The sequence below is a fragment of the Adiantum capillus-veneris genome, chromosome 8 (assembly GCF_014529385.1).
Source record: "Adiantum capillus-veneris isolate H3 chromosome 8, ASM1452938v2, whole genome shotgun sequence".
Lineage (NCBI taxonomy): Eukaryota > Viridiplantae > Streptophyta > Polypodiopsida > Polypodiales > Pteridaceae > Adiantum > Adiantum capillus-veneris.
Window position 1 is genome coordinate 146,202,808 of NC_140938.1, and position 22,432 is coordinate 146,225,239.

A 22,432-nucleotide genomic window follows, 5' to 3' on the forward strand; every position below is an offset into this window, starting at 1 on the left:
TTTGAAGCACTTTCTGATTCTTTAAATCCACTTGGACTGACAGACCTTTCAATTCAATGTGAAAGCACAATTGGGCACTTAGAATACATTTGGGTAGCACTTTCTAAGTAGTGTCTAAGTAGTGATAGCACTTTCAAAGCAGTGCCAAAGCACATCCTAGCATTGTCAAAGCATTTTCTAGCACATCCTTACATTGTGCATGCAATTCTAAGGGAATGCCATGAACCCAATAATAGTATACACAACTTCAAGAAGATACCAAAATCAATATCGATACATTGTAAAAATTATCAAACCAGTTTTATATACAAGGGAGTTAGAATCGAGGGAGTCATTATAGCAATTATCAAACCAGTTTTGTATACAAGGGAGTTAAGAATCGAGGGAGTCAACAATTGTGAGCTATATCTATATAAAGGTGGAGTGAAGGGAGTCACCTAATTCTTTGTTTCACATATTTATACATTGTTAGTAAAGGGAGTCAGTCAAGGCCAACTTTGTTATTTCTAATCTAGCCATATGCTCACCCTTGGTTTCTTGTAATGGCCGCCTTTAGGATCATTCTCGAGGGGCACTTTTGGCAAGTTGGGAGATTCAATATTTTTTCTCTATTTCACACTACTATTCAATATATATGAGTTCCTTTTGCCAGCAGGTCTGTTTTGGCATCTGGCATCAAATGGGTAGTCTTCTCTACAGTTTTGGCTCTATCAACAAACTCTACCCACCGGCACAAAAACTCAACAATGTCCTCCTTCAAAAAGTCCCCCCACTACCTCTCATCCAATTCAGGCAATTTCACCTAGCACATGCAGGATCATTGAAGTACATTTTATACAAGAAATCATCCAGCATCAATGTGTTATTGAACTTGGGAAAAAGATGCCAGAATATCTCTAATTTCTTGAAGTATATTAGCCTTGTGGGATTTTCAAAATGCTAGCTGTGGCAATGTGGTGTGCACCCTAGTAGACTTGTTTAACCATCGAGATGCTTTAATCCTTTTAGCAGCCTAAACATATCTACTGACATGTGAATGATGAAACATACATAATACCTACCAAAAAATCAAAATTTTAGCCAAGATTAATGAGTCGTGAGGAAACATTTGGGGAGAAGAATTCTATTTTTTTATAACCAATGTTTGAATTTACATTTGTTACAAATTTACACATGTAATGTTTAGCACTTACCTAGGACTACAAAAATACTTATAGCCCAATAAACTGTTAAAAATAATAGGGATATTGTTGTAGCTCAATATGTCCAACCTGATGTCTTTGAGTTATGTTTGGGTAGATGGCGATAGTACCATGATCCACCATATTGCTAGGAACCTCGGTTGAATGATATTGTTTTGGCCAAAGATATTTTTTGACATAATGCACAATTATGCACAAGGACAATGATCCTAAAAAAGGAATAAATAGAGATAATGAACTTTTCCAAGTTACTTTACTAGAGGGAATAGTTGAGTGGGAGCATTTACTAGTACCACTCATACCCGCCGCATCTTGTAAATCCTGCAAGCATCCACTTTCTGTAAGATTCATTATGGCAATAGAAAATGCAGCTTCTAAGCCCCGGTCCTTGTTGAAACCCTACACAAAAAAGGAGACATATTAGCAATATCTACATGGATTTTTCATTTTATTTGTTTATTTTGGGAGAGAGAGAGAGAAAGAGTATTTTGTGTCCTAAATTAATAGTTTTTATACTTTTCATCACTTGCATGCCAAGGTTCAACATTATCCATTAAGGCATGTCTAAGAAATGATTTTACAAATGTACATCAAGGGCCACATTTATGTCACATCTCTTTGCTAGATTGTTGCTCTTTCTTTCTTTCTACATGGATTATTTATTTTTATTTATTTATTTTGGGGGAGAGAGAGAGAGAGAGAGAGAGAGAGAGAGAGAGAGAGAGAGTATTTTGTGTCCAAAATTAATAGTTTTTATGCTTTTCATTGACTTGCATGCGAAGGTACAACATTATCCACTAGGACATGACTAAGAAATAATTTTACAAATGCACACCAAGGGCCACATTGATGTCACATCTCTTTGCTGCATTGTTGCTCTTGTTTCTTTCCTCTTCATTCCACCCCTCTTCCTATATCAAAACTTTTTGTTAACTGTGAATTAAGAACTATGATGACATTCAAAGTTTACATTAACCTCTTCAAAATGGGAATTAAGTTCACAAAATCTCTTTAGATGGTACTGTGGGCTCTGAAGGTGAAATTGTTCATCAGTTTTAGACATAGGTGCCTCTATTTGTGAGCTCGTTGGTGAATAGTTTTGTTTAAGACGCTTAAAGATGAATCTCCATTGTCATAAAGAGTAGACTATTCAAAATTTGGGGAAAATCCATCCCAAAATTATTCAAGGGTATGCTGGGAATTTTTGAACTTTGAGGGGTATCTTGGTAGTTTTCCCATAGATATATATACACATATACATATACACGTATTTTTTATTACTTAGTTATTTCATGGTTTGTTGGATCATGCCACTAGTGTCGAGAAATGATTTGATTGGAGAGAAACGGTTACTTACAAATCCAAAACCCTCTTGGGTCAATTGAGGGCCAGCAATACCGAAATCACAAGTGGAGGAAGAGAGTATGGAGAGGATGAGGTTGGTATAAGGGAGCTCATCCACAATGGCAGCCACTCCTCCATGATCTGCTCCCGCTGTCAGATTGCTCGTAAACTCGGATGGCATTCTCATGCGAACCAGCTTCTCTTCGGGTATGTTGAAGCGTTGAGTGAGGTAGTCTTTCACAATGGAGCCTCTTCGGTAGCCTATTCTCATCCCACTGTCTTTGAGTGAGAGGAGGTCTGGTATGGTGGGCGATAAGGTGGTGGCAGTAAGAAATGAGCTTAACCCTGCTGTGTAGCTCGCATTCAAGAGCAGCACAAAGAAGAGCCATGCCAGTATGATACCCCGAGCCACGCTGCTTTTCAGAGACTCCCCTGCAAGCTCATCACAAAGGACATAAGGCACAATACGCAAGCTAGCGGGACGAGAGAGAGAGAGAGAGAGAGAGAGAGAGAGAGCATTAATGTCTTAACGGACAAATAGGACATATGGGACCAAATGCAGCAAGTCACATGCTCCATGTTAAGCTGTGGATATGTGCGTGTATGCGCGCACGTGTGTGTGTGTGAGAGAGAGAGAGAGAGAGAGAGGCTCACTTTCTAGTAGCACCAATGCTTCCACTGTGAACCTGCACACATCAAAGGGTACTCATGCTAAGACCCTCTTTCCATTCAAATCCATGTGACAACTACACTTGAAACTTGACGCACTCACCACACTACATTTCCAACACGTTGAGTTATGCGGCCTTCTGTGAACTCTGGATGATCATTCCACTCTAGATAGCAAACCAAAAATCCTGTCAAGACAAAGGCCCCCACAATTGTGCACCACATACGCAACGAGAAGGGCCATCCAAACAAGAACCACGTTGGGAGCTGCTCTGGGGCCATATTTGTCAAAATGACCACTCCAGACTCCATGTACTTTTGTGTGAAGTCCACCCTTGACATGCGTTGAGCTCCAACTGTAACATCTCCAACCACTGCATCATACTCCTGCAAAACTAGAATAATTTCAGCAAATTTTGGACAAATCATCTAGCCTTATCTTGTACTCAATGCAATGCAAATAATAAAGTCAAGGCGTCCAAAAAAGGTGATTGTGTCTTTGAGTTTCCGTTATTGGCGGAGTAAATTCTCAATGTGATATTTGCCAAGTGCAACCTGCTTATGCTTTGCAATCCATAGGTACACTCCTATCAAGCGAGTTACTTTCCCTCTATTTCTATTCTATATAGTCTGTCATTTGGGTGAGATATTTTCTTCTTGTATATATGATGAATGCTATCAGTTATACTTACCAAAGTCAATGATCTAGAGTCTTGCTATCTCAAACTCTTCAATTGAGAGTCCAGCCTTACAGAGTCTCACCATACACCTCCATGCACTGTTGAGCCTCGACACCCTCCTTTTTCATGGTCGTTCTTGGTCCGGAGCTGAGGGCACTGCCAGCCACACTTGTAATTGATACATTTTGATTGTATGGTTCAGCATAGTCTTGAGGCTATTGTTGTTGTATGTCTATTTTCAGTTATCCGTTCAATTGTTCAGTCACTGTCTTGGGTCTATTTCCACTTCAATTGCTCTCTTGGTACCATCGGACTCTGAGCGAGGATTCGTCCATACTACACAAGGAGACGCCCACACTAGAGAGCACCTAGAGGCTAGCACATCACACCCAAATTACCATATGTATGATTGCTGTTGCAAAAGATGCTTTGAAGAGATATCAAGGGGCATGGGTTAAGGTTGTTTCCCATGACTGGGAATACAATTAGCCTTTCCATGCACGATGTGGAACAAAAGATAGGGCAAGGTCTTCTACCGATGAGAAAAAGCTCTTTGGACGAGGAATCTAATACCCCAAGTATGAATCAACCTTCATCAGGATAAGAAAAGCTCTTTGGATGAGGATTCCCCAAGTATGAATCAGCCTTCAACCGGTCACAAAGGACTTTCTAAGTTTCTAGGATTCTCTTCTAGGCAACCACTAAAGAGAATGAGTTTACTTGAGAGATGGGAACCTAAGCAGCTAATAGCATCAGGGGTCTTGGATGTGAGTTTGAGGATGAACCAGCCTTCTTAAGAGGGCAAACAAGGTACTCCATTGATGTGTCGACTGTGAAAATCATAGGAGATCCAGATGGTTCACTACTTAAGAGACCTGCAATGACACAATCTACTTTAGACAAAGAGAAATGTGAGAGTACAGCAAAGGACCATGTTTGATTCCATCCCAAAGAATCTGAATCGTCCTTTTGAAGATCCTACATCAAAAACAATAGAGTAGCATCTCGCTCACGAACTTCATGGTGTAGGACTCTCTATGGATCACATGCCTAAGTGGAAGAAGGATGCATTTGGTAAGGCAACCACATCTGGCTAGTACACTATTGATACTGGAGTTAGACAAAGTCTTCCCATTTAAAAGCTCATGATAACCTCGTTAGAACAATTCATAAGAAAAGAAGCAAATCGAGAACTACAAATCGACAGATTTTATCAACAAGTGTAAAGATTCGTCATTTGTATCCAAATCTCCGGGTCTTTACGTTTGCTTGGACCGCATAACTAGACTACAAGGCAAGACACAACTTCCATTTGTTATAGTTACTGGGGAGACAGTGTTGACTCTCCATCGTACTTTTGTATGACACTTTTGAATGACCTGCACTATATATGATCAATAATTTGTGTCATTTTAGTGTTGACTCTCCATCATACTTTTGTATGACAATTTGTATGACTAGCACCATGTATGATTTATAATTTGTGTCATTTTTTCATTACATGATTAAAAGTTTAACTACTCACATGGTTTTCTGTACCTCGCACAATATGCCTACTCTCCATCATACTTTTGTATGACACTTTTGTATGACTAGCACCATGTATGATTTATAATTTGTGTCATTTTTTCATTACATGATTAAAAGTTTAACTACTCACATGGTTTTCTGTACCTCGCACAATATGCCTACTCAATGAAGAGGTCAGTAGTCCAAGTTGCATTTCTCTACACTACAATCTATCATATGTAAACAAACCGTTTCTGACTCGCAACAACACATCGATACTAAACTGCATCAATACATCAATACTAAACCATATCAACAAATTTCTTTGGCAAGGCCAACCAAGTGTTACAAAGTGAAGACGTGGCATGACCTAAAGGACACCAAGACTCCGGACAGAGAAGGGTCAGAGCCCTACTGAAAGGTGTAGAAGAAGTTGTACCAACTTGCAAAACCGATCCAACAAGCCAAAAAAGGAAGGACATCCAATTTTATAAGTTGTGCTAACTTATGGGGTCCTGTCTGATGGGGCCCAAGGGACTAAAGGCATCCAATCTTTGGGGCCGATCTCTCTGGGCGCGGAATTTCGCCTTGCGTGTCGTCTCTCTCTCAATTTTGTTCACTTCTTTCAGTTTGCTCAGGTGTGTTGTGGTAGATTCCCGACTTGGAGTGTCCAAGTCTGTTTCAGTGGTATCAGATCTCAGTCGATTCTTCTCCTAAAGTACCAACAAGCAATCATGCATGTGCAACCAAGTAGATACAACGGCTGACCCTCAATCTTGCAGCTGATCCTGCGGGTCTAAATGCATGACCAAAACTATCACTCAAAAGCTATAGAAATGCATTGATCTCGTCATACCTCTGACAGACATGGACGATGAGCCAGGTGTCGTGTCCTCAAGATAATCCTCCTCCCAAGAATAAAGGCCACTGCCAGCTCTCTCTCTCTCTCTCTCTCTCTCTCTCTCTCTCTCTCTCTCTCTCTCTCTCTCTCTTGCAACCATTCGCCTTAGAACTCACTCTCTTTGACGCAAAAAGGGGCGTTGGAGCAATGGAGAAGAGTCCCATCGACTATGCACATTATGTTCATTGCAAGTTTGGCAATCTGAGCACCACACACTAATAGCATGCTCAGCTTTTGCTTATATCTGATTTTTCTTCCCTCACAATTCAGCCATGACCTAGACCTACATACTTTCCTCTCCCAACCACATTGTCGATCTCCCTTATGACTCTCATCACAACGATCCTTGAGCATTGAGAGTCACCTATCAGTCCAGTCATATTTGGCCTCCGAGGATGATAATAAACTCTCTCTCTCTCTCTCTCTCTCTCTCTCTCTCTCAAGAAAAGGGGCTATCTTCTATATACATAAGACCTCGGGAGATCCTCAGTGGCCTATCACCCAAAGGAAGTACAAAAGAGGGGTGACAATGTGTAGGCTATATAAACATCAAGGTGGTCTATATGATGAATGTAAAATAAACCATTGTGGGGGTGCATAATGCCATGTGATGTGGCCCTAATCTTGACGGAAAATAGCTGACGTCACACCCAATATGTGTGAAGGAAGACGCATCGATGTTGCTCCGCTACCATGGAGGAGCCAGCTGAAGGGTCCCACTGACTACAAAGAGTATGCATCAGCTCTGTCTAGATGGTTGTCAAAATGTTGGATGTAGGGGAGGACTGTGAGCCTAGCATGTGGGTACATCGAGCCTTCCACATGGTCCAAAGCGTGATGCTGCATATCATCGTGAAACTGTGTCTCACTGGCGGAAACCCAAATGGTGACTTGCATCGGGGATCATGTGTAGAGTGCCCGGTCTATATCCGAAGGGAGTAAGCAAGAAGATCGGATATATCGGTAAGCCCTCAAAAAAAGTGTGTGGCCCCACAATTTGCAAAAGCCATGAAACTGTCCCCCACGTCAGGAACGCATCATGGATGCCCACTCGAATCAACAAACAACAAACTGCCATCCACACTAGCAATGCATACGGACAAATCCAGACATAGTGCCTCAAAGAATCTGGCTCTGAAGTACATCTATGACAAGTCAGATCATGACTAGTGACTACCGACCAAGTACCAACAGGCAATCCTGCATGTGCTATCATCCACATGAAAAAACATATCCTACAGCTGATCAAGAGGATCCAGATGCATGGCCAAAACTGTCTCTGGAAAGTGGGGAGGATTCGTTGGTCTTGCCATTCCTTTGACTAGCATGGATGGTGAGGCGGGTGTCGGGTCCTCAAAAGAAGCCTCCTCCCAAAGGAGACAAAAGTACTCAAAAACGGATAGAGGGGCTCCATCATCGCTCAACGGAGGCCACTGTCACTCATCAGGATCCCACTCCAATTGGACAAGTGGCTTTCCCTGCCAAATCCACAATATTCAAAGTGGTGCCTCCCCAGTAATGAAAACAGGGTCAATACATGACCTCCTCTAGAAAGAGTCTACCACTCTGATAGGCTGCCAATAAACAGCAATCAACTACTGATCATGTAAAACCTCACCTTGAAACTCCAGCCTGATGTGACGTCCATGATGGCCAGTTTCAACAATGCTAAAGACGAGTCTCTGTCTCCCGAGTGAAGTACACTCACCATACATGATGAGAATGTAAAAGAGTCTGTTTCCCAATGATGGCGTGTTAGTCGGGTGGAATAGCCCCATTAATTTCTCTCATACGGGAAGCAACCCCCTTGCGGATTCTGTAGGTAGCTCCAATCACATTTGCCCCAACCAAGGAAACATCCTACCGAAGAGCCACCTAGCTGACTGCCTTCTAAATCTGTCACATATGCATTCCATACAAGTGGCTGCCTTGCCGCCTCCTTGAAACAAGATGGCGGGTGGTGAATTAAAGAAAGATGTAATTCCTTCCAAATCCGTAGCAAGCAATGCATAATAAATAACGGCAAATGGACCTTCTCTCTCTCTCTCTCTCTCTCTCTCTCTCTCTCTCTCTCTCTCTCTCTCTCTCTCTCTCTCTCTCTCTCCTGCTGCACCCCCCCCCCCTCGCGCAACCTGCACCTCCTCACGCTGCGCATCCTCTCCCCCCCGCCTGCTGCTGTGACTCGCACAACCTACACCCCCTCACACTGCGCATCCTCTCCTCCCCACCTGCTGCTGTGTCAGCGTGCCCAGCCCCCCCCCCCCCCCCCCAACTCCCCCCTCCCAGCCCGCAGGTACATACAGCACGCCCAGCCCCCCGCCCCCCCTCCCCACCACCAAGCCCGCAGGTGCATACACCCGGCAGACCTGTAGAAATCCAAGAAGGAAATTCCACAGTTTTGGAATTTCCGAATTTTTGAATTTTCAGAATCCTGCATTTTTCAGACCCGCAGGTACAGAAATACTTTTTCAGGAATTCTCAGAATTTTCACGAGTAGGGAATTATAGAACAGCATGAAATTAGTAGAAAAGGAAAATGTATGATTGATATGAGAAAAACATACGTATGCATTATGCGGGACATGGATGTATGCGTAGTGTAGATATAGCGGGTTGGCCTCTCTTGCAGAAGTGCAAACTGTGGTTTTGTTTTTCATGGAGGCCATGAGCGCTTCGCCAGTGGAGGCCATGAGCGCTCTCTAGAAGAAGAGCAACGAACATGATGGGTAGTGAGGCTACTCATACAAAGGCATGGAGGGTAGGGAAGAAGACACAAGGCAATGGGGAGACTTCAAAAGGGAGAGCTTTAATCATCCGTTTCCCATCCATGGAGGCAAAGAAGGACTTCTTGAAGAAGCGCCTTACACTAAAGAAAACAGGCATATTCCTTGGAGATGACCTCACTCTCACACAGCTTGCACATATGAGAGAGGTAATGCCAAAGATTCAAGCGGCGCAAGGGAGAAGGGAAAGACAGCCTTTTACATAGATGGCCGGGTGGTGATTGTAGAGCGGCGCTCCACATGACGGTGCGAGACCTATGGGACCACACTCAAAGTTGCCACCTTGAATTGTAATGGATCTATGCGCCTTGATGTGGGTGCTTTTGAGGATAGTTTTACGGGAAGAGACATCGTCTTCTACTCTGAGACACATCAGGCCCCTGGGCAATCTATGCCTCACATTAGTGGATATAGATGGGAGACAACAGCCTGTAGACAAGAGAAACGATCAAAGCACAGAGGGCGGGGCTCAGGAGGAGTGGCAGTGTTATTCAGGGAGGAGTTGCAGCCATTGATACATATAGCCCGCAGGGATGAGCAAGCTAGGTACATGTGGGTGAGGTTGAGAGCAAAGACAGGCAGATATCTTTACATTGCTATTTGCTACTTCCCCCCGAGTACGTCAGTTTATGCACCACCCAGAGGACAGTCCCCCTTTTCTATTTTGGATGATGACATATGGGAGTTCTCTAGAGATGGTGACATCATCATTCTAGGGGATCTCAATGCTAGGACTGCCCATCATCAGACAGTATTTTATGATACTTCAGAGGAGATGATGAGAGAGTTGGATGTTGCAGAGACGGGCCTATCCAGACTATCACAAGATGGAGAACACGCTGAGTATAGACGACACTAGATAGACATGGGGACTGCACATGGATTGACCATCTTGAATGCCCTACAGAGATTTCCCGTTGCGGGGGGTTTTACATGCTTTCCACACACACATGGATCCAGCACAGTGGATTTTGTCATGGCACAGCCGAGCCTCATCTCTAGTATCCAGGATCTCACGGTTGGACCCAAACCTCTTGGTGTGGCAGTGGACCATGCTCTTGTGTCGTTGACCATCTCTTTTCAATTTGAGTAGCACACAGGCTACGGGCAGCATCCCCTACTCGCTACACCTTCATGAGGGAGACGGACTCTGTATACATAGATGGGATCTATAGACGCCTGTGCAAAGAGGAGCCAGGGCGACCTCTGGAGGAGCTTACTACTATACCGACACAGACACTACATGATGCACAAGCAAAGGCATACCCAAATACCCAGCCTGAGCAGAGACGCCGTTCGGGGAGCATGCCCCAGAACATTTGGTATGATGAGGAATACCGGGACACTAGAGCTAGACTTCAGAGGGAGGTGCTTTTGGGGGACATCACTCACAGACAGTCACAGATTGACTACCGATGCCTAGTGCGGCGGAAGAAGAGGGCATTTTTGGCTCACCTAGAGCAGGATCTATACCAGCTATTCTTGAGTCGGGACTCACATGAGGCATGGTGGCTCTTTCATGAGCACTCCCTCCCCCCTACCATCACTTCTACAGAGGCCTCGGGCCAGTATGCATCATCTCTGTACACAATTCTTGAGCAACCCCCCCTTCCCGACCCCCCCCCCCCCGATCCATGCCCACACACATGTGCTTTTTTCACCGTTGAGATGATGAGGAAGGCCATTGACAGGATGAGGACTGGGAGAGCATATGATCATGATGGCTTAGTGGCTGAGCATTTCACGCATGCCAGAGATTTACTAGCAGATCTTCTAGCAGTTATGTTTAACCGTGACATGTGTGAGGGCTTGCCTGATACTTGGAGCCTATCTACTATTGTACCTATCTTCAAGTCGGGAGACCCTATGGAGCCTGGGAATTATCGCACTATCATGATTGACACGGTTGTACGCATCTATTCTTGAGCAGCAGCTAAGTAGATGGGCAGAGAGGGAGGGGATACGCGCAACCGGGCAGGCAGGTTTCAGGAGGGGTTTTTCTACTCTTGACCACACTCAGAGCCATCATTGAGGAGGGCAGATCGCGTGGGAGACGGATCTATTTTAGCTTTGTGGATTTCCGCAAAGCATTTGACACAGTGCCCAGAGCTAGATTGATGCGCAGATTACAGCAGATGGGAGTACCCACAGAGCTCATTTGGGGGGTCATGGCATTATACAGGTCAGTAGTGGGGCATGTACGCACCCCAGAGGGTCTATCCACACCGGTTTACTCCACTATTGAGGTGAAGCAGGGCTGCCCGCTCTCTCCTACTCTATTTGGTATGTATGTGGATGAGGTTTCTAACTACATTGAGAGAGATGGTGATAAAGGTGCACAGCTGGCAAGGACATGGATTCCACTATTGTTATATGCTGATGATATTGTGTTGATCTCCGACTCTTCGGAGGGGGTGCAACGTCACTTGGATGCTTTGCATAGATTTGCCCAGGAAAGTGGTTTGTCTGTCAATCTTTGTAAAACCAAGGTCATGGTATTTAATATCACCCCACAGTGGATCAGGAGGTCAGCGCCCGCATTCACATACGGCCAGGAGACGGTGGAGTATACAGATGCTTACACTTACCTTGGAGTGGTTTTTAGTGGGTCAGCATTTTCATTGAGGAGGCCAGCAGAGACTAGATTGACCAAAGCCCATGCAGCATTGGGTAGATTGGAAAGGATGTGTTCACAAGTTCAGCTTCAAGAGCCTCAGACGAAGCTGTAAGGTGCAGCGGAATGAATGTTGTTCTTTTCTCAAGATGAGTGCTCCATAATGTGCTCAAGGTTCCTTTTTGTTCTTATGGAAGGGAGAGCCTTCCGTTCTTAATGAGAGAGTGCAATGATCACAACAAAGTGGATGGACACTGTGCGTGCAAGTGTATGAGACTGAGAGATAGAGAGAAGAGAATACGACACCAAAGACGTTGTAAAACCCTCCTTCGAAGGCCCCACTCTCGTTGGCGAGAGTGGTCTACGATTGATTGCACAAACTGGTACAAAGTGGATGTAGGTGACTGATGCAAGTCTAGGCTAGATCGATGACGACGATGGGGATGGCGAGACCGATCCAAGGGCTGAAAGCTGATGCTTTGTACTGCTGTCCAAAAACGATACTGGCTGAAATCTGAGGCCGATCGGCTACTGCTGTCCCAAAAACGCTAATGGCTAAAAATCTCTGGAACCAAAATGCTACTTGGGCTGATCTCGGCTGGCTGAAATCTGCTGGTTTTAGACGGTCAAGCTGAAATTCTGCTAATTCTTCGGAGGGGGTGCAACGTCACTTGGATGCTTTGCATAGATTTGCCCAGGAAAGTGGTTTGTCCGTCAACCTTTGTAAAACCAAGGTCATGGTATTTAATATCACCCCACAGTGGATCAGGAGGTCAGCGCCCGCATTCACATACGGCCAGGAGACGGTGGAGTATACAGATGCTTACACTTACCTTGGAGTGGTTTTTAGTGGGTCAGCATTTTCATTGAGGAGGCCAGTAGAGACTAGATTGACCAAAGCCCATGCAGCATTGGGTAGATTGGTCATGCAAAAAGCGCCATGCAAAAAGGGGGAAATTGGGGTTCTGGATGTTAGGTGCAGCGGAATGATTGTTTGCGCTTTGCTCAAGATGAGTGGTCCGAACTGTGCTCAAGGTTTCCTTTTAGTTCTTATGGAAGGTAGAGCCTTCCGTTCTTAGTGAGAGAATGTAATGATCACAAACAAAGTGAATGGACATTGTGCGTGCAAATGTATGAGACTGAGAGACAGAGAGAGAAGAGAGATACGACACCAGAGACGTAAAACCCTCCTGCGAACGCCCCACTCGTCGGCGAGAGTGGTCTACTTTTGATTGCACAAAGTGGTACAATGATGATGCAATGGACTGATGCAATTGTGTTAGGTGCAGCGGAATGAATGTTGTATTTTCTCAAGATTAGTGATCTTTATTGCTCAAGGTTCCTTTTTTAGTTCTTAGGGAAAGAGAGAGCTTTCCGTCTTGTAGAGTGCTATCTATGATCACGAACAAAGTGAACGGATTGTGCGTGCAAGTGAATGAGACTGAGAGAAGGAGAGAGAACAGATACGACACCCGAGAGGTTGTAAAACCCTCCTCCGAAGGCCCCACTCTCGTCGGCAAGAGTGGTCTATTCTTTGATTGCACAAAGGTGTACAATGCGTATGCAATAGACTATGCAACTTGGTCTATGCCATTCAAAAGACGACGGTGACGACGACGACGATGGCTGAAATCTGAGATTTTCTAATCGCTGAATTTCGGGATTGTTTCGGTGGCTGAAAATGACTGTTTTGGCTGCGTTTTCTTGGCTGAAAAATGAGGTTTCTTAGGGCTGAAAACTGATGGTCTTTACGGGCTGAATCTGCTACACTTTAGGTGAATGATGCCGGTCTTAATTTGCTGCTGAAATCCAAAAACGCCAAGGGCTGAAATTGGTCCTTCTGTCGTCGCAGGGGTTTTGCAAATGCAAAAACGCTAGGCTGATCTGCTGTGTCGAGGTGACGCCGGGGCTGATCTGCTGTGCACAATCGCCAAGGCTGATCTGATGCAAAAATGCTAGGTCTTCTGTGGAGAAAACGCCAGAGTAGTCGCGGGGGTTGGTCTTGCTGAGAAGTTGCCTGTTGAGCAAGGTGCTCCTGCTGCCTCTTCTGCCAAAAAGTGCTAACTTGGGTTTGCTTATATATTAACTTAGCAAAATTGCCCTACCTACTTTTGTTGGAAAGTCACTTAAAAATAGTAAGTGAAAATAACCAAAAATAGGAAAATAGGCTAAATGCACTAGAAAATTCCCCTAACCGATGCTAATGGATTCTGAAGGGAATTCCGATGATCATGCTGTGTGCAACCGGAGAATATGCATCTATGCTAAGTGACTGGGCATACACGATCTACGAATAGACTCACAAAAGTGCCAGATCACTACTAATCTAACTTGATCGGACTGACTGAACCCTGTTGTGGTGTAGCTTGTCCACGGACACATAGGGTTGGGATGTGTCACGTGACATCCCCTCCTTTTCAAAGTGAGGTACTGGTACCGAACTGTATGGCGTCGAGGGAGATCGCCAACAGCATCCGGAATCGTGGAAGGGACTCTTCGCCGGCCCACTCTGCTGTGTGGGTCGAGCGGTACTTGAACTTCATAAAGGTCTGCAATGCTTGCTTCTTTGGGCCGCGCCAAAAGCGACACAAAGTCTTCTGAATCTCCTTTCTTGCTTCAACTTCGTCTAGAGTCATGCTTCCTTTGTCTTCAAGAATCTCCATGGCTGAAAATTCCCGAAACCATCTCCAACACAAAACCATGAACATACCTATTCCATGTAAAGTGAAGGAAAAAAATCTTGTCTTCTCTAAGGACTGTGTATGCAATGTAGATGAACATAGAGACGGAGTGACAACCCGTTCATCCAACACATGCAAACAATGCAATCGAAGCTTTTCTGTGTGATCGAAATCAATCAACTGTGGCAAATCACAATGGAAATGCCCATGCTTGGTGCTCATACAATCATGTGCTCTTTCGGAAACTGTGTCATGCCAAGGAAGAGACATGGAATGTGACTTCCTTACATACAAACTTTTCAACTTTTCATGAACAATCCGCATACATTCGTGCTCATCCATGAGAGAAACGTGCTCAACATACAATATGTCATGCCTAGCAAAAGGGATCACATAACGATGCTGACTAAAATACAGGAAACCCTCACGAATGAAACACTCGAACAATGTGTGCGTATCAATCATGCGAACACAATATACTTCCTCTGATGGTTCTTTGGACCAAGGCTCGAGAGCCAAGATCGGTTCTTCGGGATCTATCGAATCTTCTTGTGGGGGATCTGTGGACCTCGACTCGAAAGCCAAGATCGATTCTTGGTGATTGATCGAATCTACAACGAGGTTAGCTTCGCTAGAAAAAGCATCAACTAACACATCATCCTTGTGAACAATCACATCTTCTTCATGCAACTTATCATGCTTGTGAGAAATCACATCTTGATCATGCAAATCATCATGCTTGTGAGAAATCACATCTTGATCATGCAAATCATCATGCTTGTCATTGTCATCCAAATCATTATGCGAATCATTGTGCTTCAAATCATCATGCAAATCATTATCATTCTCATCATCATGCAAATCATTATCAATCAAATCATCATCATGCTTCACACAATCATGCAAATCCTGTGTCATGCTTTAGAGAAGAAGAAGCGGAGAGAGTCTCCTTTTCCCGAATTTCGTGCATCTGTGCCTGAGCTGGAGGAAAGAGTCGCAAGCGCTCTTCCCTTCTTGCTTTGATCTCGCGATCAAATTCTGCTTGTCTTGCTTTGTTCGCTGCTTGTCTTTCTGCTTCGGCTTCTGCGTGTCTGCATTCCATTTCTTTGAATTCACGATCAAATTTGGCTTGTCGTTCTTTGGCTTCCAAGCGTGCTTGCTCATACTCACGCGCTATGGCTGCCATTCTTGCGGCATGTCTTGCTTTGCGTTGTAAAGTCTGTTCCATAAACAATAGCTTCAACTCCTCCATTGGAGTTAGTGCAATCGTTGTCGTAGATGGGGAAGGGTCGGAAAAACCTCCTGGTGGGGAAAATTCTTCTTCACCTCTCTCATGCTCATCACTTCCAAGCGAAGTATCCATTCCGCTTCGAGTGATGATCATTCTGAAGTCGTGGGTTCTTGTGGCTTCTTGGGGGTCTCGGGTTCTTAAGTTCACGAGGAACTTGGGTTCTTGAGAGTCTTGGGTTATGAAGTTCACGAGAAACTTGGGTTCTTGAGGGTCTTGATTCGTGAGAATCTTGGGTTCTTGAGGTTCTTGAGTCTTGAGGGTCTTGGGTTCTTGAGGTTTTCTTTCGCTTGCAAATCGTGTTGGAGAAGGATCTTCTCTTCACCCGAGTTTTACTCCTTTCTGCGGGCGCACCCCTTGGCGGCCTTGCGCTCACACCAAGGTTGCTTTTTCCCACCTCACGTCGATTGGCCGGCCGCTAAGTGCACGGTCCGCTCTCAATGAGTGAAAAGAGACACAAGGGGAGGCTGGACAAGCCCTTCTTTCTTGGGATTCCTATCACTCTTCAACAAAACACGATTAAGAATCGCAACGCCCAAGTAAACTTGGGTTCGTGCGACCGCAACAAGCAAAAATATTCTTGTGGTTCTTGTGGTTCTTTCCTTGAGTAATGCAAAACACTTCCAAAGCTCTGATACCAATGTTAGGTGCAACGGAATGAATGTTGTATTTTCTCAAGATTAGTGATCTTTATTGCTCAAGGTTCCTTTTTTAGTTCTTAGGGAAAGAGAGAGCTTTCCGTCTTGTAGAGTGCTATCTATGATCACGAACAAAGCGAATGGATTGTGCGTGCAAGTGAATGAGACTGAGAGAAGGAGAGAGAGGAGATACGACCCCAAGAGGTTGTAAAACCCTCCTCCTAAGGCCCCACTCTCGTCGGCGAGAATGTTCTATTCTTTGATTGCACAAAGGTGTACAATGCGTATGCAATAGACTATGCAACTTGGTCTATGCCGATGACGACGACGATGACGACGACGATGACGATGACGATGACGATGACGACGACGATGGCTGAAATCTGAGATTTTCTAATCGCTGAATTTCGGGACTGTTTCGGTGGCTGAAAATGACTGTTTTGGCTGCGTTTTCTTGGCTGAAAAATGAGGTTTCTTAGGGCTGAAAACTGATGGTCTTTACGGGCTGAATCTGCTACACTTTAGGTGAATGATGCCGGTCTTAATTTGCTGCTGAAATCCAAAAACTCCAGGGGCTGAAATTGGTCCTTCTGTCGTCGCAGGGGTTTTGCAAATGCAAAAACGCTAGGCTGATCTGCTGTGTCGTGGTGACGCCGGGGCTGATCTGCTGTGCACAATCGCCAAGGCTGATCTGATGCAAAAATGCTAGGTCTTCTGTGGAGAAAACGCTAGAGTAGTCGCGGGGGTTGGTCTTGCTGAGAAGTTGCCTGTTGAGCAAGGTGCTCCTGCTACCTCTTCTGCCAAAAAGTGCTAACTTGGGTTTGCTTATATATTAACTTAGCAAAATTGCCCTACCTACTTTTGTTGGAAAGTCACTTAAAAATAGTAAGTGAAAATAACCAAAAATAGGAAAATAGGCTAAATGCACTGGAAAATTCCCCTAACTGATACTAATGGATTCTGATGGGAATTCTGATGATCATGCTATGTGCAACCGGAGAATATGCATCTATGCTAAGTGATTGGGCATGCACGGTCTACGAATAGACTCACAAAAGTGCCAGATCACTCTAATCTAACTTGATCGGACTGACTGAACCCTGCTGTGGTGTAGCTTGTCCGCGGACACATAGGGTTGGGATGTGTCACGTGACAAATCGGGACTATGCCGGTGACGACGACGATGATGACGACGACGACTTTAGGGCTGAAATCTGTGGTCTTCTAACTGCTGAATTTCGGGACTGTTTGGGTGGCTGAAAATGACTGTTTTGGTTGCGTTTTCATGGCTGAAAATGGGGGATCTTTTGCAACCAATGGGGCTGAATCTGCTACCTCCTATGCATGCTGAAAACGCTGAATCTTCAATGCAAAACAGGCTGAAAATGAAAACGCTGGACTGATCTGCTCTACAGATGGGCTGCAAAGAAAAAACGTTGATGCTCTCTTCTACTGCCAAGGCTGAACACCAAAAATGCTGGCTGGACTGCTGGCGTTAGTGCAAAAACGCTGGCCTGTTGTGATGTTGGCGATGATCTGCAAAAACGCTACACAATCTGTGGTGATGGCGATGATGCAACTGAGAAAACGCCAAGGATCTAGGGGACAACCCAAAACGCTAGGGCTAGGGTGAGTGCTGAGGGATGCTTGATGAGTTCTTGAAGGTTCCTGTTGAGAAGGTGCTTGTTGAGCGGGGAGCTCCTGCTGCCTCTTCTGCCAGAAAGTGCTAACTTGGGTTTGCTTATATATTAACTTAGCAAAATTGCCCTACCTACTTTTGTTGGAAAGTCACTTAAAAATAATAAGTGAAAAATGTCAAAAATAGGGAAAATAGGCTAAAATCACTGGAAAAAACTGAATCTGATGGATTCTGAAGGGAATACTGATGATCATGCTGTGTGCAAGCAGAGGATATGCATCTACCCTAAGTGACTGGGCATGCACGGTCTACGAATAGACTCACAAAAGTGCCAGATCACTTCTAAATCTAGGGATTGACTGAACCCTGATCATGTTGTAGCTTGTCCACGGACACATAGGGTTGGATGTGTCACGTGACACTGAACGCTAGGACTGCGATGCAGTCTAGAGGAAAAACGCTAGCAATGGGGGGCTATGGCGATGGTGGTTGTTGCTGAAAAACGCCAAGGGCTGAAGTCTTCTGGCGATAGTTGCTTGCTGATGAAAACGCTAGGGGGAGCTTGCTTGGAGGAAATCGCCAAGGGCTGATCTTGCTGAGAGAGAGGGTGAACCTGCTGCCGAGGGCCTGTGTTCTCCTTGCTCATTTGCCAAATAGTGCTAGCCTTGGTTTGCTTATATATTATCTTACCCAATTTGCCCTACTCAATTCCCAACAAAAGTCACTTAAAATAATAAGTGAAAATTGTCAAAAATAGGAAAAATAGGTAAAATACATTGGAAAATTCCCCTGAAGGATTCTAATGGATTCTGATGGGAATGCTTACGATCATGTTGTGTGCAACCAGAGGATATGCATCTATACTAAGTGCCTGGGCATGCACGGTCTGCGAACAGACTCACAAAAGTGCCAAAACACTTCTAATCTAGACTAACTGGACTGACGGAACCCTTGTTATGAAGTAGCTTGTCCACGGACACATAGGGTTGGATGTGCCACGCAACAGGAGCTCTGGCTCTTTGACACTTTGGTGGCTTCTGCATTGCTTTATGGAGCTAAGATTTCGGGACCTTCACTGGATCATCATGGGAGGACAAGCCGCAGTGATGGATGGGGAGACATGGAGAAGCCTCTGGTCTCTATGATCTCGCGGCTCATTAGAGCCAAGGCTTCAGTACCACGTGCTATTGTACGAGCAAAGCTAGCTGCCCCCCCACTAGTGGTTGAGGCGCTCACCAGATCTGTCTCCTTCATACACCGCATGTGGGAACTTTCCAGAGACAAATATGCCCGCCTTGCACTTGAGTCCTCTCGACAGTTAGCCATGCAGGGAGATATAGCATGCCGGTATGGGGAGATGACATCATGGTTTCAGGCGCATGGGTTCAGCATAGACAGATTGCCTCCCTTCCAGTACTCACTGGATGCGCCCTCTTTGACTCTTACACAGTCCGAGATCACCAAGCTCATCCGCCAGGACTTTACTCAGCTAGACACCAAGAGGACATGGATACAGCCAGCACAGGAGTTGGGCACGAAGATGGCTTTCTACAAAGAGCATCTCCTCCAGCTTACGGAGGATGGTTTTGTGACGAGGCTCAGATACATGGACACCCACTTGTCTCATGAGATACGATGTGTTATTGGCCAGATACGCACATCTTCACACCAGCTGCGGATCGAGACTGGGAGATACAACGGAGTACCAGTAGAGGCCAAGACATGCCCCCTGTGTGACATCGAGCTTGAGACACAGTTGCACTACACATGCCACTGCCCCGTCTACTACGAGATACGAGGCCACTTCCATTGCTTGTTCAAAGAGGGCTTTGGACCATTCTCTAGAGTCATGCGGTATGAGGATCAGAGATACCTGGGTTTGTTTTTGCTAAAGCTGCGCAGACACGGAGAGAGCCTGATGAGAGGAGAGGCTAACCAGTCTCAGAGACAGATCACAAGACTTCTTTAGTGCTGCCACTGGACACCTGGAGGAGTTACTACCACAGCAGAGCTCGTCGCCTCACACAAGAGGCACACTGATCGCCGAGCGACTGAGCTGGGAAGATCCGGACGCCCACGACTGCGGAGGACTACACAGCATCGACGGAGGCTGCATCAGAGGATTCGGATCATTTGGCTCGACATGCACGATGCTCGGTCAGACTACTAAACATGGAGGAGATTGATGAGATCCGCTAGCGACCGATGCTGGATCTCTTCTGATCTAGCTATCCCAGCTAGTTGCTTAGCTGCTTAGTTCACACCTAGCAGTTTAGAATTCCATAGTATTTTATTTTGTCATTTTTGTCATCTTGTTACTCTGACTTTGTATCAGATCCACCACATTGTAACTTTCTAGTCTCATAGGTCACTTTGGCCTTTTGAAGACGTTAATATAACATTTCATCTCTCTCTCTCTCTCTCTCTCTCTCTCTCTCTCTCTCTCTCTCTCTCTCTCTCTCTCTCTCTCTCTCTCTCTATCTATATATATATATATATATATATATATATATATATATATATATATATATATATATATATATATATATATATATAGCATTTTGCAGTTTGAGATCGAGACCTTCTCTCTCGCCTCAGCGCTCCAGTTCTAGTGATTTTCCTATTGGCTGGTTATAGCTGTATCGGAGATTAGCAAAACAAAATTCACCAAGCAAGCAAATTCTCCTCCTACTACAGATTTCCAAATAGTGGAGTCTGAAGAAAACGCGAAGTTTCTTGTCGATGAACTACAAGATTTTCTTTCAAAGCAACCATAAGACTGTTTACCACAATTGCAAAATCTGCAGCAGTTTATGAATTATGTGAATCCTCTAGTCATTTAACATGTTTCACTGCCAAATCCACCTTGCAGTTCTAGAGCTTCTACTCAAAATTTGGGAGGGTTCTCTATTCCGAATCCTGGCTCCGTGTTTCAAATGTGAGTATCCGTAACATGGAATGGCATTCCACGCCAATTGCCGTTCCCCGTTCCAATTTCCCATTCCGGGTAACTACATAGAGTACCCATAGTGGAAAAACTAATATGGATATCCTCCACCTTCTCCTCGACCTAAGACTTAGGGGGCCTACAATGAAATTCTTACCCTTTCTTGTATTGTCAAAGATAGATAGAAGCTTCAGCAATTTGACAATATCTACTCTCTCATGCACAAGAAGCTTTGGATAACTTCTCACAATAAATCCCTCATTGTGACTTAACTCAACATCATGAGCTAGGTATGATTGGGGGCACCGTATACCTAGCTAGGTATGATTGGGGGCAGGGGACCACTGGCCCGGTGGGGGGGACCGGGGGTTCCTTGCCCCCAATCGTACCTAGCTAGGCATGCGTTGCTTCTTGAGCAAAAGCTCATGATGTTATGCATTGTTTGAAAAACACTGAAAAAGACTCTGTTTTCCTACATGAGAAAATTTTTAAATCTTCTTGTAGTATACTATAATTCACTTCAGTTTCATTTTTATTGCTGCCTAAATACACCACCGGTTTGGAGCTCCTACTGGCAAGCATACAGGCAGAAAAAGTATACATGAACAAAAGTGAGATGCATACCCCATTGGCAACAAGCTCGATCATGTCGTTGTAAGTGGGACTGGAGGCGCTAGGGGAGGAAGGGAAATCAAAGCAAGTGTAGTGGATGGACATATTGGGAGAGAGAGTAGGGGAAGGAGTGAGGATGGAGAGTGCCATCTCGAACACATCGATGCAGAAGCCTCGCACATTTGCCGGGTCGTCAGAGCAGTTGACAATCTGGCGCAATGACGTAATGTTGGGTACCAGCACCTTCAGGTCTGCCTCCTCCTTGCTTGCAACTCTGTTAGCAGTGAAGGGTGGGGTTTCCTTTGGACAACCCCTTGGACTATTAGCATCATATAATGCTGCTGAAGCAGTGCCAAAGCTACTTAACGTGATAAGCAGAAACAGGCATTTTATTAGTGGTAGCACGCCATAGATTCTGGAAGTAAGCATGGAGTTGCGCGCGCAAGGAAATCTGTTGTTTCAGAAAAGGTCGTTGTGTGTGTGTGTGTGTGTGTGTGTGTGTGTGTGTGTGTGTGTTGGACGCAGGGAGGGAACCAGATAAAGAGGGAGAGAAAAGAAGAAGACGTCGTAGGAAACTATCCCAAGAGACCTTAAAGATCTAGCCGACGAGGAGAGTGGAACTCAGGCCTGTTATTCAAGGAGAGACGTAGCCTAGTGCACGAGCTGGGCACGGCATGACGGCAGTGACGGCACAGAGAGAGAGAGAGAGAGAGTGTGTGTGAACACATTTGTCTACTTTGACTTTAAATTTCAAACATAAGTTCACCATGGCCACTGTTAACGACCAAGAGCCATCAAACAGTTGATATTTCACTATGGCCATGGCCCATACTCACAATTGTGAGTGGAGAGAATTTATATTAAGGGAAAATTACCAAAATACCCCTTTAATTTGTGGAAATTTCCAATATACCCCTCAAATTTCA

General features: G+C 44.9%; 1 protein-coding gene across 1 annotated transcript; it reads right to left on the reverse strand.

Annotated features, from left to right (window-relative positions):
- Positions 1-1,107: 1,107 nt before the first annotated feature.
- LOC147453127 (glutamate receptor 3.3-like) lies at positions 1,108-22,170 on the reverse strand. The gene is made up of 5 exons (XM_086518609.1): positions 21,519-22,170; positions 3,319-3,602; positions 3,201-3,232; positions 2,560-2,978; positions 1,108-1,601 (listed from the first exon to the last, which is right to left on the reverse strand). The coding sequence occupies exons 1-5, from the start codon at positions 21,933-21,935 to the stop codon at positions 1,230-1,232; spliced, it is 1,524 nt and encodes a 507-aa protein (XP_086374735.1). The 5' UTR covers positions 21,936-22,170; the 3' UTR covers positions 1,108-1,229.
- Between the last annotated feature and the right edge of the window lie 262 nt (positions 22,171-22,432).

Excerpts from the sequence above, each read along its gene's own strand:
- LOC147453127 (XM_086518609.1), bottom strand. The coding sequence starts at position 21,935 with ATGCTTACTTCCAGAATCTATGGCGTGCTACCACTAATAAAATGCCTG. Across the intron at positions 3,603-21,518 it reads TCGAGCTTGTTGCCAATGGG|GAGTATGATGCAGTGGTTGG; the intron begins GTATGCATCTCA and ends CTAGTTTTGCAG. Across the intron at positions 1,602-2,559 it reads CCCAAGAGGGTTTTGGATTT|GGTTTCAACAAGGACCGGGG; the intron begins GTAAGTAACCGT and ends TTTTTTGTGTAG.